Source organism: Salvia miltiorrhiza, chromosome 2, assembly GCF_028751815.1.
Source record: "Salvia miltiorrhiza cultivar Shanhuang (shh) chromosome 2, IMPLAD_Smil_shh, whole genome shotgun sequence".
In the NCBI taxonomy this organism is placed as follows: domain Eukaryota; kingdom Viridiplantae; phylum Streptophyta; class Magnoliopsida; order Lamiales; family Lamiaceae; genus Salvia; species Salvia miltiorrhiza.
In genome coordinates this window covers 6118574-6138122 of record NC_080388.1, presented here as the reverse complement: position 1 = coordinate 6138122, position 19549 = coordinate 6118574, and the positions used below count along the sequence as shown (strand labels likewise).

The window sequence follows — 19549 nt, the reverse complement described above, 5'->3', positions numbered from 1 at the left end:
GATTATGCAATAACAATATTTCAGATAGAAGAATCACAGTGAACAAAGGAATCAATGTATACAAGCATAAAGTCTTGCTTTCAGTATACAACCCTTCAGAAACATCATCACAACATGAAATTTAAGACCATTGGTCTTTAGTCATCCAGTTGAACGAACCACCCAGCTTGGAGCAATCAACGAGATAGTCAAAAAGTTTGTAAATATTTACCTTTTTTAAAGCTAGAATCAGCCACTTGTTCAAATGTTCGCATGGTACTAGCCACAGTTGGTCGAAGTCAGTACGACCCAAATATAATGAATTCCAACTTGCTTCAATTTCAAATACTTGATTAGGCAATTTGGAGTCGACAACTCTATAATTTCATAATATGATTCAAAAAAAAATCCCATGTCGGCATGTTGTTCGAAATTTTATATTCAACTAACACACCAAGATGGGGCACAATTCGCCCAAGTCAAAATCACAAGTTGGCCAACGTCAGCCGATTCCAACTTGTATAACCAAAAGAAAATCAAAGTCCAGCTTGGCCTTACTCAAAAAACAATAAACTCTCCAACATCCGATCCAACTTGTATAACAAAAAAAAAAAAATCAAAGTCCAGCTTGGCCTTGCTAAAAAAATAATAAACTCTCCATCATTCGGTCCAGGCTGGTACAACAAAATAAAGATGAGAAGGACAAGCTGCATCTATTCATCTCTTCGACATATTGGTGTTCTTTCAAATATACAAGCTACATTGTGTCAATCCATATGATATTGAATCCATGATTTCAATAGGGCTCATATATGCCTTAAACGGATTTATACGCAAAATAAATACAAGTATACATATCAAAATCACATACAAGGCGACACATATGAATCCAGCCTGGTTCTGTCTAGATGCAATAAAATTGCCCAACATTAATTTCAGGCTAAAAAATTCGAAATGAAAATAAAATGGCAAGCTGTGTGTATGCATCTCTTTAACATATCGTTGTTCTTTCGATATACAAGCTGCAATATGTTGCACTAATCCATACGTTATCGAAAACATGATAATCAAGGTATTTACTTCATCAAATGGGATATTCAAACATGTGCACATATATGCTCTTAACAAATTCACATGCAAAATGGGGATTCAGCAAACCACATCGAATTATAGAATAAGGCAAATCTCACAAATATCTAGCAATGTCGACTTTCAAAAAATTCACAAATGAAACATCCTAATAAGATAAATAGCTCTAACTGACCCAATGGTTTAAAGCTCAAGATGAAGATAAAACAGGCACATGCCAATCTACGAAAGTCACTCCCCCGTCTGAGGTCGGTCATCTCCGGCGGTCATCCCGGCAAAATTGCTAGCAAGCTACTTCTGCTCCTCCTTGTCAGCCTTCAACTCATTAAATTCATCTATATATTGATGGACATCCTAAGTCCTAGGGGGGCTGATTCTCGAGATACGCCAAGTCCATCTCACCCCGAACTCGAATCTCCGTCTCACAACTTGCATAAAGGATTTGTTGCTTCAATACAACAACCTTATCTTTGAGATCCTTGCAGTCCGCTGCAGCTCGCTCCAGCCGACGAGCGTCTTACAGCTTGGCAGACTCCAATTTCTTGACAATCTTATTGGCCTTATCACGCGCCTTCTTGACGGCTACCATCTTGTCTTGCCAACTTGCTCGTTCAGCCCTCAACTCATTAAGCTCCGCCACCATCGCAAGAGTTCTTTCTTTAAGGAAAGCAGCTTTTTGCATACTCTACAACAAACACAAAAGTGCAACAAGTTGGTGTCCCTATTTCGACAATTCCACGTTGGTATACGGCGCAAATTTCATACAATTAAATAGACTCAGCTCGACTAACTTAACTACAGGCTAGTATTTAATTCTTGGTTCACACATCTACAAATATTACTATATATCGATGGCACCAACTTGTGAGATCCCAACTTGCGAAGACAGATACAAGTTGTATTTCTTATTTGAATAATTCCAAGCTGGTAAAACACCACTATTCATATTAGCAAATGGCTACATGCTATACTCTTTCTTTGAATAGTTCCAAGCTGAAAAATCATCAAATTTCATATTGGCAAACAGGTCCAGCCTGACTCACTTATGTATAAGTTGATACTTTGATCCCAAGCTGACCGACAGGTCCAGCCTGACTTGCTTATTTATAAGCTGACACTTTTCCATGTTGACAAACGGGTCCAATGTGGCTCACATATTTACAGGCTGATGTCTAATTCTAAATTGGTCCACGCCATCTACCTTCGCAATAATCTCCAGGCTGGCAAGCCAATTCATATATATATATATGCATATATGTGCTAAGCACAATGCAAAAAAAAAAAAAATCGGAAGGGAGTGGGAGAAAATCTCAACTTGTGGAAATACAATTCCTACAACCTGTTATTTTTCTTTGGAACAACTCCAAGCTGGTAAAATACCACGATACATGTTGGCAAACAACTACAAGCTGTATTATTTCTTTGAAAAATACCAAGCTGATAAAACACCATAACCCATGTTGGCAAAACGGCTATGAGCCATACTCTTTCTTTGAAAATTTTCAAGTTTGTAAAACTTCAAAATCTATGTTGACAAACGGATCCCGTCCAGCTCACATATACGGATTGTCACTTAATTCTCAACCAGTTCACACCATCTACCTGTGCGATACATTCCAGGTTGGCAAGTCAAGTTATATATACGTATATATGTGAAAAAAAGCCTATAACCTTCTCTCAAGATCTCGTTCTGTCACAGTCCTCCGTCCCTGAGCCAATCCCTCCCGTACAGAAGCTCAAAACCTCCAAAAACAAACAAGAAAAAACAATCAATAAAATATCAAACGGGCCTCTCCTTAGACAAGCTGCAAAGCAAGAAAATATGAAAAGAGTAAGTTATGAATACATAAAAATGATAGCATGGTACTACAACAAAAATTCTAAGTCATCCAACATGTAACACTCACTACAAGCTTCCCACGCCTGGGGCACAATCGAATCATGTGGTTCCCCTATTGCGTTATTTGAAATGAAAAAATATCTAGAATGCCAACTCTTGGCGCTATCCGAAAGAGATAGCAAGTGGACGATTTGCCTTAAACTGATATCGAACATCATCAGTACTATGCTTCTCCAAGCTGTAAGCCTGCAAAACTTCAGAAAAATTGAAGTGAACACCCCTCAGCTCGCTAAAAACCTGAATGGCCATAAGAATGCGCTACACGTTTGGAACTAATTGACCCAGAGCGATGCGGTAGTAAGTGCAAGCCTCAAACACTAGTCGAGGAAGAGGAAAGCGGGCACCCATCTGGAGAAAACACTCATACATGACCGTCCATCCTGGATATAACCAATCGGGCCTTTCCAAATCGGACGAAGCAGCCAGATTGGCACAAGGAGGAGTAGCATAGGCAGCACGAAGTTCATCCAACTTGTCAAACGTGATAGTAGACCTCGGGCTCCTATCTCCCAGCTTATACATGGGAATACTTCCTTCAAGCGGTTTAGAAAAATTTTGCCCAATCCCAGACTAAAAAACAACCATGCCCCGCCGAGCCCGAGACTCGTTCCTTGTCACGCCATTCACTATATCTAGACAGCTCGCATCATCATCCGACGATCTATAATTTTCACTACTCGACCCACTCGACACAAAAGAGGCAGAAATGTCCAGAAACACCTAAACAAATAAATCGCTAAGTACTAAACAATGCATCAAAGGGCAAACATATAATCATATAATCCTACAAAACACCAACTTCTGCAAGAAAGTGATTTACAAAGAGCAAATCAAGGCCATGCTTAAAAGGCAATTATCAGTAATCCAAACTGGCAAAGTTATCCTTGAATTTATAGAATTGACTGATAGATTGTAACTCGACGTTCAAGTCCAAATTTAAATCACCAAACAATCTTCCAAAGATTACACAAAAACAAAATCAACATTGCTTGAGGATTTTCAAACCCAAATCCAATAGGAAATAGAGACTGCACTCGGGCAACAAAAATCACCACCCAATCATGAAGTATCAGACACACATGCATCAAAGAATATATATGAGAAGACAAATGATTTTATATTTCACGTGGGATTATTGGAGACACATTCCAAAGAAAATACAAAGATTCCACATAAATTTTAATTTTCCAAGTATTGTCAATTTGCTGCATAAATAATATTTAGAGCCATATGATCCTATATAAGGATCCCTGTTTTGGTTCCATGTGACGTGCTCTAAGTGGAGAAAACAACGACATACCACAAGATGCACATCAAGTTGCCAAAGTTCAAGGCTCTAATCTCCAAAAATAAAATATCCAAGAGTTTCACAAAAATATTCATTCATTAGCAAAGGCCATCAAAAATTGAAATCCTATCTGCTGTTTATCATGTTACACCATCTGAACAAAGATTCAAATATGAAGAAGGTGACCCCACAAAAAAAACAAAAACAAAAAAAAATGAAAATAAGCAAAATTGTGCTTCACCACGCCGCTGCCAAAAGAATTCTCCGGCCAAACGGTCGCCGGAATTGACCCTCCTTCTTTCTCCCTCAGCTGAGAACGCAACACACACAAGCCCAAAGCGGCGTCGCTGCGTCCAGAATCTGGCGGCCACAGGAGCAGGCAAAGCCATTCGCCCCTGCGCCAAACGCCCCTCAATTTCTCTTCTTCGCTGCACAAATCAGCAGCGGTCGTCGGCGACACCCGGTTGCCGCCGCCTACCTCGCCTCTCCGGCTGCTCAACTCCCTCTCAAACTAGCAAACGCAGATAATACAAGTCACAAATTCAAATTGATGACACGACACAGATACAGGCTGTGAATTACAGATTCACAAAAGCAAAAAAAAAAACTCCTCGCTCAAATCTATCCCAAAATTACAAGAACTCTAAAAGTGAAAAGGAATTATAGCACGACTTACCTCAAAAACTGTCGGACGCGACTTCCCCAATTCGACCCTCTCATCTCACAACTCTACTACAGCTGCCAGCAACGCCACATTGTCGCCACCTCCTTCAGGAGTCCAGCAAAAGTCGCCGTCAATGACAGTCGCCCTTTAAGTCTGGGCTAAACGGCTGAGCACCTCCACCCGCGATTAAACGACACCTCACCTGAGCCCGAGATCTACAGGTCACGACCACCGGCGACCTTTCTGGGCAACGGCGAGAAGAACCGCGCCTACCTGCCCTCCAAACCTCCGGCGAAATCACCGCTCGGTCTCACCTCTCTCTCTCGATTCCCTTCCCATCTCAGTTACCACCGCCGTCAATTGAGCGGCGGCGCCAACCCTGAATCTGAAGGATGACCCAAATCCGCTCCTCTGACTCTTCTCCCTCGCTCAGATCCCTCCTGGACGACACACAAATCCGACCCAAATCCCTCTCCTCTTTCGATTACCCGACGAGAAGCACCGCCTCCGACCACCGCTCGTTTCGCCCAACCACCACGACCCCTGGCCGCGCCTGAAAAACCCAAGGTGTAATCGCTGCTACCGCCAGACACGAAGAGAGAGTATGCGACGAGAAAGAGATGAAGATTTGGGAGAAAATTGAAATATCCCTCCATCTTCCCTTGAGCCAGACGAAGAAACCAAGAAAGAGATATCTCCCCTTCCTCCTTTTGCGAGCCAGGCTGGAGATTAGCCAATTTGAAATTTGAATTCAATATGTTGCATATAGGCTGGTAGCCCTATTTTCGAGAAATTCAGGCTGGTATCTATTGTCGCGATATTGGGCTCGGTTCAACATCTACAAACTGATATCTAATTCCAACTTCACCAAGATGGAACATATGGGTTCAAAATGCGGTATACAAGCTGGAGTAAGGAATTTCTTCAAAAGGATGAGCCAGCTGAAGTAATTTGCCAATTTGCCTACTTCAAATTTGAGCCAAGCTGGAGCATTGGAAATTTGCTCCATTTCAAAATTTCAAGCTGGGGCCGTCCAAAAAAAAAAAAATCCAAGCTGAAAGATATTCACCTATTTCAAATTATCAAGCTCCAAATTTCAATAGAACAAGGGAAAAAGAAACCCCCAAGCTGGTGAAGGCTCCAAAGCTCTACAAGCTGTATATTTTCTTCAAAATTTTTTTAACATGATAAAACAATTAAAATTTATATTGGCAGACTGATCCAACCTAGCTCACGTATTTACAAGCTGGCATTTAAAATTTGAATTGGTCCACGCCGACTACTTTCGTGGAAATTTTTACAGGCTGGTAAGCCAAGTTACATATATTCCTTTTACCTAGTGCATTACTATCAAATAGTTTCACGCCAAGCTGAGAAGAATTTGTCTCCGTCTTCAAGCTAATTGTGCAATCTCCTTCAACTTGGAAATATAGTAGTCGATCAATGCAATCGATTGGCTTTTTACAACCAACTAGCTACACCAACAGAGACAGTCCGATATTTTGAGAAATTCGCCTATGCGGAACAGCTATAATCAAATTAACTCTCCAATTAGAAAATTCTAATTGTAGAGTGGGGGGCTAACTGTAGTGGGCAAAATTCGTCAACTTGGCTCAAGCCCAATTAACATTCCAAGCTGGACTAATGAGCCGAACAAACCCGGTCAGTCTAGCCCGACAGACCGCGGACCAACTTGGATCATTAATAGGTTGGCCCAATTACTTAAGAAAACTTGTCGTCTAGCCCAATAAGTGAAATTATACTCATCACAGGATCAACCTGGACCGACCCAGGTTGACTATCCACTTTAGGTCCAAATTGTCTAAACAGTCGGGCTGCATTCGGCCTAAGCCCACCAAGCTAGTTTGCCAGTTTGGCACAATCCTAAAAAGCCCAACTAGTCAAACGGACTGGTCCGTCTAGCCCGAAAAGCTATAGATCGACTTAAATCCACAACCAAGCTGGATATGTCGCATACGGCCCACGGGTTATAGCCGACCTGGATTGACGAGGTTATAAGACCTAGCCGTCAAAACCCTATAAGACGCCTCCCAGCCGTCAAACCCTAAAAAGACGTCTTCTACCAAGCTAACGCAGTCAGAGGGGGATCTTCATGATCCCGTCCAAATCGCAACAACCGGAGGGATGGGGGTTTTGACGGGGCCAGACTGTAAAAACCCTAGCGGCTGGATGTCTCCTATATAAACATCCAGACTAGATCATAAACATAAAAAAAAGACACAAAATTCTACTCGCTCTCTACTTCTTGAACTCTCTCTCTACTCTGTCGCCAGGCTGATTACTCTTCCAATTCGGATACAACCAACTTGGCCGCTTTCCATCTTTCATTATCACAATCGGCTGTCACCGTTTCCACCCTCCGACGCCGCCGACACCTTGGAATAACCACGCATTCCAACCTGTCTTTCTCCCTTAGTCCATTCTATTTTTCATTCTATCTTTGCTATTCCGTTACTGACTTGAGCGTCGGAGGCTCTACGGTCGACACCCCCACCCGGTGCTCAACCTAGGGCTCTTACGTATTTTTGTGTTGATAGGTTGCTAGTGCCCAATCTATCCGGACGTGCAAACGTCAACTTCAATTGTAGATTTTAGCCTATACAGCACCCATTAAGTAATCAGTTCATGACTGATTTTTCAACTGATACTTCAGTTGGCAACTTCAGTCTTCAGTCCTTCGTCCTTCGTCCTTCAGTCTTCAGAACAGCAAACTAAACTAGAAAAGAACTCTAACACTTGAGTTCGAACAGTTCTAGTCTATTACAATCAAAGCCTATAGATTTTGGTATCATCAAAACAAGGATTATGATATTCCATTAAGTTCCCAACAATGTTTAATCTTCATTCATATATTAGCTTATCATCGTTCCCACATTGATATTTTATCATTCTCACATTGATCTTTATTGAACTTCGCCATGAAAAAAAACATAAATAAAAGGATACTTTTGAGATGCATTTAAAACAAATAGATTCTTCTATTTAATTTACTCAGGAAAAATAATTTCACATAAATTATCCTTCATGAATTGATCTTACACATTCTCATATATATTGAATTTATACTAAGATATATGTGTAATAAATAAAATTTTCAATTTAATATTTCATGTAAAATAATTTAAAATAAATATGCATTTCCACATTAATCTCATAATGATATATCTAAACAAAAGGCTTAATCTTCATTTATATATTAACTTATCAATTATCAACGTTCCCACATTGATGTTTTATCATTGCGCATTGATCTTTATTGAACTTCACCATAAAAAAAACATAAATAAAAGGATACTTTTCAGATGCATTTAAAATAAATAGATTCTTCAATTAAATTTGGTCATGAAAAATAATTTCAAATAAATTATCATTCTCGAATCGATCTAACACATGCTCATATATATTGAATCTATATTAAATCTCACAATTCACAATTTAAATAAAATGATTATTAAACTTTACCATTTAAAAATCTAAATAAAAAATACTTAACTTTGAAAAAATAATAAAAATATATTTAAATATATTTGAAATAAATAGGTTCTTATTGTTTGAAATTTTATCGAGATTATCAACTAATTATTGTTTGATATTTTATTTGTTTATATACATATTTTATAAATTTAAACAAATTCGAGAAATTAGTTGATATTATTAAATGGGTTAAATGGGTTTAGGATGAGAATAAGTATTAAAATGATCACATATCTAATAGGAAAATGGAATACTCCTATGTGGCATCACCATATTTTTGCTTTTCTATTTATCCTAATTCTCTAAACATTTTCATATTTATTCATTCATATTTATCTAAATCTTCTCATCGAATATTGATTTTTTATGAGATTTCACCTAAATAAAATCTATATAAAAGGATGTTCTTACTCTCCAAACCAAAAACCCACATTTAATTGATGAAGCGATTGAGATTAATACAATTTAAATTGCAATAAAAGTTGATCAAATTTATTTAGTTGAATAAAAAATTATTTAATTTTTTAAAAAATAAATACTTGTCATTAAATAAATTATTTCTTTATTTTAATTTGGTCATGAAATAAGATATTTTGCATAATTTTTTTTTATTACACATTGATTTTTTTATGAAAATTTACCAATCGAAATACTAAATAAATTGATATGATATAATTTGAATATCACATCAATTTTCTCAAGCCTTAAACGAGATGATTCTCAGAACTTAGTTATGGTCTTTCAAACTTCAAATAAGATGATTCTCACGAATCAGTTTTATTATTTCAAACTCCAAACGAAATGATGCTGGAAACTCAGTTATAATTTTTTAAGCTCTAAATAAGATGATGCACAAATGGTGATTTTTTAAGCTCTATACAAGATGATGTTTAGAAGTTAGTTATAATTTCACAAGCTTCAAATTATATAATCTCACAAGTCAGCCATGGTCTTTCAAGCTCATAATGAAAATGATGTTTAGAAGTGAATTATGATATTTAAAGCATCAGATAGTGATGTTCAAACGATTGACACATTAAGTCAGGCATAGTATTTTAAGGTCTAGACGAGATAATGCTCAAAAGTCAGATATCATCTTTCGAGTTCTTGATGATCATGAGATGAGATGATGCTTAGATGAAAAATGAGATTTTAAATTAATTCTTATCCATCAATATATTAAAAATGTACAAAATTTATATAAACGAGTATTTTACTATTCTAACAAAAAGTTAACATTTAATTGACGAATATAATTAAGATTAGTATAATGTAAATTCTATTACATCAAATTAAATTAATTAAAAAATAATTATATTATATAAAAATAATATAAATAATTTAAATTATAATTTAAAATACCGTCGAATTTCGACGGGTTATACACTAGTTATATAATATAGAATTGAGAATGATCCAAATACTAACTTGTGAGAGTGCCACATAGGATAAAAAATGAAGGAGAGGTCTTCAATATGTATTCTATTTAATAATAGATAGATTCTATTTAATAATAGATAGATACCACAACACAAGCTTGTTGAGAAGAAAATTAAATATTCAACTTAAATATTTTCATTCTCTTAGAGAACGAATAAATAAGAATAAAAAATCAATACTTGATAAAATTAAAAAAATACAATCTTAATTACTTTTCCTATTCAAAACATACTTATTGATTATCTTTTTTAATTTACTCTTCCAAATCAATTCTAACATACTTATATCCTCCAATTTTGTGTTCTATGTTATAGGTGCATTCCATGTTTATATAAAATTATTGATTCTCATTTTTTAACTTTGTGGTAATATATGTTTGATACTGTAGCTCTAACAACCAATGTGTTTCTGGAATCGGTTTCTGATTAATACAAAGATTACTTATATTGCAATAAAATACAATCATAATTACTCTTCCTGTTCATTATTAAATTGAGATTTATTAAAAAGTGAAAAAGAAAAAAAAAATCCCTTGAAAGCACAAAGATGCAGACTAAGGGCACAAAACTAAAAAAGTAAAGGAGAACAACTCAAAAAGGAAAATCAGGATCATTATCCATATCATCCGACCAATGCATATGGACGACATTATTCATTGCAATCATAGTAGGCCTATTGGTGACGTCAACCACAAACTCCATCGGCTTGTGACCCACTTCTTCCGCATTCCTGAGACGACTTTTAATACAACCTTCCGGAATTGCATGAACAGGCTCTCGTCCCTTTACCGAGCCCTTTGGACGACCACGTCCACGCTTCTGCTCCGAGAGCAACTGCATCCCCTGATTAACTTGCTCCTCTAACCTAATAATACGACTCGCCATATCATCCGAAGAATGAATGGATTTCTTATCAAAATCAACTTCATTAATCGGCGAATTAACACGCTGGCTCGCTGAATCTTCTGCCCCAACTACCGGTTGTTGCTCTACCACAGCTCCACTATTCGTTCCAGGATCCAACTCCAAAGTTCCCTCAACATTCGAGCCCTCCTTATCACTATCCTTTTCTGTGTGAGGCGACCTATCATTTTCTTCCTCATTTAAAGCCTCTGCTTCATAATTGGAGTCCGCAATGATAGTCTCCTCCACTTCCTCTTCCTCATCCTCATCAAGCGCTTGATATCGGTTAGCATCCCCCGCCAGAGGGAGATCATTTTTCCTAACCGGCACTGAAGACGCGTCTAGAAGAGCAGGACCTGATAGAGGTTTAAGAAAATCAACTTTGGGCTGCCATGCAGGAGTCGGACCCTTTCCCTTATCAAGATTCTTCACAACCACAGCAGGAGGCTCAGTGATCTTTTGCTTGCTCGTGGCCCTATCAGCTCTCCGGCATTTATCCGTTGAATGACCTGTAATTTTACAACGCGAGCAAAAAAGGGGCATAGATTCAAAACCAAACTCAATGTAGAACGATCTATCGCCGTCATCAATGTACATCGAATTGAGAATAGGCAAAGCCATGTCAAGTTCCACCAAAACCCGCGCAAAGTGTCCCACATGACCAGTTGCGGAGGCGTTATCAATTCGCAGAGGATGACCAAGCACACGACCTATACCAGCAATAATAACCGGAGTCCATAACTCCACAGGGAGATAATATATTCGAACCCATACCTGAGCCAGAGACGACACTTCCTTATACGGATCGAAATACCTAGTCTATTCACGGAAGCGTACGTGACCGATTGACAGTTGGAGAAAAGAACTTCCCTTAGCTTTCTTTTTCGCTTCCATCGTCAAAAATTTAACAACGAAGAATCCCTTAGCCATGGGCACCAGTTGACAGTCGGCGCACTGCCATATGGTTCGAAGTTCATGAGAGAGGTCGGCGAACGTGCGTGGCTTGTCCCCTTTACGTTGGATAAGTCTACCGATTAGTGCAAATTGAAACTCTTCCAACTTTGTTTGATATTCCGATGAGAGGGTGACAACCTCTCCTTCTCTCTGTATTAGAAGGCCTCGGAGGCCATACGCTGCAACATCCGGCTTCTTAAGGGATTTGGGTTGGACTTTATCAGCTACTTTCACAGCGAAAGAAACAGCCGGAGCAGAACCCGGCACCTGCGTTACTGAAGTAACAACAGACGGCAGCGGCTGTATCAAACCAGGGATGGCCTGGTTAGGATCACCGTTCAAAGTCTGAGCCGGTGAAAAACCCGACGAGCGCTGCCCAACAACCACTGCGCCGGAAGAATAACCCGGCTTTACGAGAGGCGGGTGCTGAGACGGAACATTGGCAGGGGACTTAGATCGAGACCTGTCAAAATTAGAAGAGACCAGGGGAAGATTGAGGGCCCCCCTGTCACGATGGACTTCCGGCGAACTCGAATCCATCACCGACAGGAGAACGGCAGTTAAGGATTTAGGGCGGCTAGGGGAGCAGCGGCGATGGAGGCGAGCAGCGGTGGCGGAGCCGAGCAGAGGCAGCGGCTGCGTGCTGGCCAAATCTCCTTTCCTCTGTGCTCGCCAGATCCCCTTTCCTCTCTGTGCTCGCCCTTTCCTCTATGTGCAGATCGGCATATCGAAGCAGCGAGGCGACACCAATCAGCGGCGGAGGCGAGCAGCGGCGATGGCGGCGGCTGCGTGCAGTCGCCAGATCCCCTTTCCTCTCTCCGGAAAAATGAAAGAACTTGCTGCACCGCCGATGGATTGCAGCAGCTTTCGATTGATGGCCACCGGACTCAAGGCTGACGAGACTCAAAACTCAGGTCACGACAAGTCCAAACCCGACCTGGGAGCCGGAGAGGGCTGGCAGCGACGCGCGGCTGCGCAGGGTGAGGTCGCCGCCGCGCCTGAGCTGAGGAAGAAGAAACGCCGAGACCGAGAGGTGAGAGGGTCGGGAGGCCTGCCGCCGTGCCGCGCAGAAGGTGAGGACGGTACCGACTGAGCGGAGAAGCTCCGCCTCAATTTTTCATCTCTCTAGACCGAGAGCTTTTTCAGTCCCAATCAACCCCTTATTAATTATGCACATGTTTATTTTTGTTTTGTTCTCCAATTACTCTTCTTGTTCATGAATCTTAATCAGACTCAATTTTCAATCTTCTGCCCTAAATACTTTTATCAAGTGCAAAACAGTGGCGGATCCAGGATTTATTATTAGGGGGGACGAATTTTATTGAAGTACGACGTTTGAAAATATCTATACGGGGTTCGGGGGCGGAAGCTCCCGAGCCAAATTTTTTTAAGCATTCCGTCAATTAATTTTTATATCCAAATAGAATTGAAACAATAGGGCCGGATGGCCCTATTGGTGATTGAAACTTAAATTTTGTCCACAAAATTTAAAACATCAATATTTGGCCATCTTTTATGTGCTCTACCTAATTTACCCTTTAACCCAATAGATCCAACAACTTTCTTTGACCCGGATCCAGATTTAGGGATTAACCCATGCCTTGTCTACCCCCATACCCCCGACCCCACCCACCCCCCCACCCACCCCCCCCCTCCTACCACCCACCCCAAGCCAAAAAAAAAAAAAAAAAAATTTTACTTCCCCTGCTTGTCTACCCCAGACCCCCGACCCCACCCACCCCCCCACCCACCCACCCACCCCCCACCCCCCCACCACCCACCCCCAAGCCAAAAAAAAAAAAAAAAATTTTTTACTTCCCCTGCCTTGTCTACCCCCCAGACCCCAGACCCCCAACCCCACCCACCCCCCACCCACCCCCCCCACCACCCACCCCCAAGCCAAAAAAAAAGAAAAATTTTTTTTTACTTCCCATGCCTTGTCTACCCCCCAGACCCCCGACCCCACCCACCCACCCCCCCCACCACCCACCCCCAAGCCAAAAAAAAAATTTTTTTTTTTTTACTTCCCTTGCCTTGTCTACCCCCCAGACCCCCGACCCCACCCACCCCCCACCCACCCACCCACCCCCCACCACCCACCCCCAAGCCAAAAAAAAAAAAAATTTTTTTTTACTTCCCCTGCCTTGTCTACCCCCCCAGACCCCCCACCCCCCCCCCCCCCCCCCACCAGCCCCCCCCCCCAAGCCAAAATTTTTTTTTTTTTTTTTACTTCCCCTGCCTTGTCTACCCCCCAGACCCCCAACCCCACCCACCCCCCACCCACCCATCCCCCCACCACCCACCCCATGCCAATAATTTTTTTTTTACTCCCACTGCCCTGCCTACCCCCTGACCCCCGACCCTACCCCCCCACCCACCCCCAAGCCAAAAGAAACTTTTTAAACACTTCCCCTAGGGTTTAGATATTCCATTTAGGGTTTAGATTATCCATTTAGGGTTTAGATGTTCCATTTAGGGTTTAGATTATCCATTTAGGGTTTAAATGTTCCATTTAGGGTTTAGATGATGTTGTTGTTTCTATATTTGTTCTGCATGTTTGGCACTTATGGCACTATTAGTGCCATAAGTGCTAAAAAGACCATTTTACTTTATTTTATTTTGGATTTTCGTTGGCACTTATGGCACTAATAGTGCCATAAGTGCCATAAAATAAAATAATAAAGTAAATTTTTTTGACTTGGGGGTGGGTGGGGTGGGTGGGGTCGGGGGTCGGGGGTCTGGGGGGTAGACAAGGCATGGGAAGTAAAAAAAAAAATTTTTTTTTTTGGCTTGGGGGTGGGTGGTGGGGGGGGTGGGTGGGGGGTGGGTGGGGTTGGGGGTCTGGGGTCTGGGGGGTAGATAAGGCAGGGGAAGTAAAAATTTTTTTTTTTTTTTGGCTTGGGGGTGGGGGGTGGGGGGGTGGGTGGGTGGGTGGGGGGTGGGTGGGGTCGGGGGTCTGGGGTAGACAAGTAGGGGTAGACAGGGCAGGGGGAGTAAAAAAAAAATTTCGTTGGCACTTATGGCACTATTAGTGCCATAAGTGCCATAAAATAAAATAATAAAGTAAAAGTTTTTGGCTTGGGGGTGGGTGGGGTGGGTGGGGTCGGGGGTCTGGGGGGTAGACAGGGCAGGGGGAGTAAAAAAAAAATTTCGTTGGCACTTATGGCACTATTAGTGCCATAAGTGCCATATGGCACTTATAGTGCCATAAGTGCCAAGCTTGGCACTTATGGCACTAATAGTGCCATAAGTGCCTAACCCGACCCGCGTGCCTGATTCTACCCGGCACGCGACCCGCGCTCCTGACCCTACCCAGTCCGCCCAATTAAGGGCAAAAACGTCCCAAAGCTATAAAAATGGCCAAAATTTGTGTTTTTTCAATGTGTGGCCATAAATTGTGTTTTATGCTTCATTTTGGCTACTTCAAAATTTTACTCAATAGAATTTTGATGGGTTTAGAATTAGAATTAGTCACTTAATATACTCCCTCCGTCCCAACGAAAACGGTGCACTTCTTTTCGACACGGAATTTAAAGAGAATAAAATTGTAGTGTAAAACCGTATAAAGGTGTGTGGGGCCACATTGTTTGTAGTGTAAAATTATTATCAAAAAAGGAAATGCACCACTTTCGTTGGGACGGCTCAAAAAAGAATATACACCGCTTTTGTTGGAACGGAGGGAGTAGTGAATAGTTGTTCGCAATTTTAATTGAATGACAAGCACATTAAAAGCATATAAAGACCTACTTCTATACGCTTTTTGAAAAATTGTTTTATCTTAAAAAAAAACTAATTTCATTATTAATAGTTCATAATTTACTTTAACTCGAGGATTGACTCAAATTCAATATTAAAAATTTATTAATTAGAAAGAAAAATAAGACAAAAATAACACAAAACTTAACAAACTAATAGAACAAATAACTGTAAACTGTTAAACAATTAACATGGATATTATAATTATTAAAATATTGTATTATATATTTTTTGTATATATATATAGTAAAAAAAAAAAAAAATTGGGGGTACAGTTGTACCCTCTTGCACCCATGTAGATCCGCCCCTGGTGCAAAAAGTTGTATAAATACGTACTCTCAAATCTATATATTATATTAAAGACCAGTTAAACGGTCATTTTTCCCGCCACCTACCTCTCCGAATTTTAAATTTTCAAATTACACAATTTACAAATTTATTACAGTTATTTAGTTAAATCCTATCCATAACTGCAGCAATTACTCCATAATTTTATAAAACAAAAACATTGATAAAAATCTTGAAATGTACGGTTGACCACTTAATGATCGAACAAGTTTAAATTTAATCAATTCATCAAAGATTCAAAATAAATGATATGGTTAGAATTGGTAAAATTTTAAGGGTCACGTCGTTTGAACATTTATATGAAAAGGATAGTATTGTACGTAACAAATTAAAACATACTATTAAAATCTGAAAGTTACAAATTTTGGTACAATTAAATCAATTTAACATATTGAATTCAGGGACGGAGCTCATATATACTGGGCTTGACTCGGCGGTCGCTCAGGTAATTTTTTTTAATTATTATATTTAGGTTGCTTTTAAAAAAAAATTGATTATAATTCTACCTGTCCAAATTTGTTGTTAAATACAAAAAAAATAATTTGGTCCGCCTATTATCAAAATAATAGCTCTGTCTCTGCTTCAATTCACATTGGACTGAATTTGTTATCTTGGGACTTATACAAAATTAATTCATTTACTCATTATTATATATTTTCCTCAAATAATGTTGAGATTATGGACTCCTTTATTTTTTTTCAAAATAGCATATTAGAATCTCAACTTTTATATAACAATGTCGTATTCTTTAATTTAGATTATCTTTGAGATTATAGTAGGTAAAACCTTGATTTGTGAGAATCACGATATGGTAGAATATAATTTAGATTACCCAAAATCGCCCACTGTTTTCACCAATATTGTTTTAGTTTTTTAAATTTGAATGAATGATTATATATATCCAACTTTACTTTTTTTATAGCATTTTTTAATAATATCCCAAAACCCACCATATCGAGGCCACGTCACAGATATAACATGTTATTGTCCACATACTATTTAGCTGCAAATTGTTTCTTGGCAGATTGGATAATGATCGAACAAGTTTAAATTTAATCAATTCATCAAAATAAATGATATGGTTAGAATTGGTAAAATTTTAAGGGTCACGTCGTTTGAACATTTATATCAAAATATTTTCATTCTTTTTTGTCTCCGAATGGGTGCTTCTGAGGGGACACAAGCAGTTGATAAAGGGAGGCGTGTTCTCCACAAAAATTATTCTCATTTTTTCATTTTACGTTGAAATGGCTCCTTTGTTCGGTGTCGTCAAGGAATTGGAACCGGGAAAGAGCAAGATCGCATTGCAATTGCGCTTGATAAGAAGTTATGACATCTTCAAGTTCAACAACAGATCTGAAACATTTTCTCATGAATGTGTGTTCCATGATAAAGAGGTACTCGCTCAATACACTATTTTTTTTATATTTTCGAAAATTTCAAATATCATACTAAATTTTTTGTTTATTTTTACAGGGCGATCGAATCCATGCCACAATTAATACTTCATCACTACAGCAAATTAAGCCACTCATCACAGAAGGACATGTTTATGCAATCAAGGATTTTGTTATCACCAACAACACCATGAAATACAAAACCACAGAGTCGCAATATAAGCTTTTATTGTTCAAGCACACAAGAGTTGTAGAACTCGATGATGATACATTCCCAAATCACACATTCAACATCAAGAATTTTGGAGAAATTTCTTCTATTTCTGACGTCCAGAATGTGGTCATGTTTGGTAAAAACTTTTCTGCCATTTTATTTTAATTATTATTATCATCTTATGAATTATAATTTCAAATTTATATTGTAGATATCATGGGAATCGTAGTTTCAAGTTATCAGCCAATAATCAAAGATTTCAATGGACAGCAAACAAAGCTTATGGATATCATCATAGAAGATTTGGAGTAATATTTATTATACTTTCAATTATGTTAATTGCATAAATAAAATACCTCAATGTATGTGAATGACTAACCTAAATTGTATTTAATTGTAGGGGAAAGACTATGACATGCACACTTTGGGAACAATATGCAGATAAAATGCATGAATATCTGTGCACAGAACCAAAAATGCCAATATGCATCATAGTACAATTCTGTCGCCCATCTATATTCAGAGGTAGAAAAAATAAAAAAAATTATTATTATTATCTATCATCTATTTGTGCTAATACATTTTGGTTTATGAAACAGGTGAAGTTTGCATATCAAGTTCATATCATGTATCAAAAATACTTTTTGATGAAAACATTGTTGAAATCAAGAAGATGAAGGACAAGTAAGTATTTTAAAAAATAAAAATTAATTGCATCGGCATACATTATTGTTCACATTATTTCCATTTGCAGTTTTATCAAACTTCACAAGGAAAGATCAATCAATCTCAAGTTATTGGCAGCACCAACAATTAAAACAATTGAAGATGAAATAAATGAAGGCAGTGCAAAATTCATGGCTATTTCAGAGTTGACTGGTCAACAGGTTTAATATTACATAATTTTATATTTTTTAATATTAAATTTTCGAAACATTTAAATAATATATTTTAGTGTTTTTTAAGAGGGGAATGTACTGGATATATGGCACAATATGTTCTGTATCAACGATTCGAGGTTGGGCTTACTTAGCATGCAACATATGCCTAAAAAAACTGAAAGCAAATGATGATAAATTTTTTTGTGACAACTGTGCAAGCTTTGATGTTTCAGGAAAAATGAGGTAAATCCATTTTAAGATATTTGGAAAATACTATTGTTTAAGACTTACTAACATGTTATCTAATAAAAAAATAGGTATAGACTAAGAGTATATGTTGCTGACAATTCTGGAGGTGTTTCTTTAAGCTTATGGGATAGGGAGTGCTTACAACTAATTGGGAAACCTGCTGAAGAAATAATATATGTAAGTGAATGCAAAATAAAAATATAAATAAAATTATTGAGATAATTCTAAAGTTATTAATTTAAATTAAAAATTTTGCAGGATCCAAATAGCAATGAGTTGCCAATTGAGATAGATGCTATCACCAACAAGAATGCTCTATTTAAAATTAAAGTTGAAGAATCAACGATTTTTGATGGAGCATATGTTGTGACAAAAATCAACTGCGATCCAAATATTTTAAATAAATATTGTGGGTCAATAGTTGAAAGTGAGACCAAGGAAACTCAATTGAAAGACAAAGAGATTGGAAACATTAAGGTATTGATTAAATAAATATTATATAGATTGGTTTTGAATTTGAAAACAATTATTATAAATATGAAATATTTCAGGTTCAAAATGATGGTGGGAGTAGCAGCTTTACTGTTTAGCCCTATTTTGTGATGAATCTCTGGGTGTTTACGTGTTATATTGACTTTTATTTTGGTCTCTTTCACTTAAGAGTTGAATGATTTGAGCTTTTGTTCTAATTTTATTGTCTCAGGATTTTGTGCTCACATTGATTGATATGTGAATAAAAGTAAAGTCAGAATTTAGTTGAATGGTCTGAAGAAGAATCAAAGTTCGTCTCGATACGAGTTCGTAGGCGAAAACGGATCTAAAATCCGACTTGAAACGAGGGAGAACGGACCAAAACAAAAACGCTGCGCATTGCAGTCTGCGAAAGGCATACACGGCGGTGCCGTGGCACGGCGGGCGCCGTCCACGGCGGCCGCGGTCCCACGGCGGCGGTCGCCTCTGTTCAGATCCGAAAGTACGATTTTTCGATTAAAA

The 19549-nt window shown here is 38.6% G+C and overlaps 1 protein-coding gene across 1 annotated transcript; it reads left to right on the top strand.

Annotated features, from left to right (window-relative positions):
* Positions 1-16861: 16861 nt before the first annotated feature.
* LOC131007901 (uncharacterized) lies at positions 16862-19146 on the top strand. The gene is made up of 9 exons (XM_057934813.1): positions 16862-17562; positions 17638-17734; positions 17827-17951; positions 18026-18110; positions 18181-18305; positions 18541-18550; positions 18625-18733; positions 18815-19033; positions 19108-19146. Exons 1-9 carry the CDS (start codon positions 17403-17405, stop codon positions 19144-19146), a joined length of 969 nt encoding a protein of 322 aa, XP_057790796.1. The 5' UTR covers positions 16862-17402.
* The last annotated feature ends 403 nt before the right edge of the window (positions 19147-19549 follow it).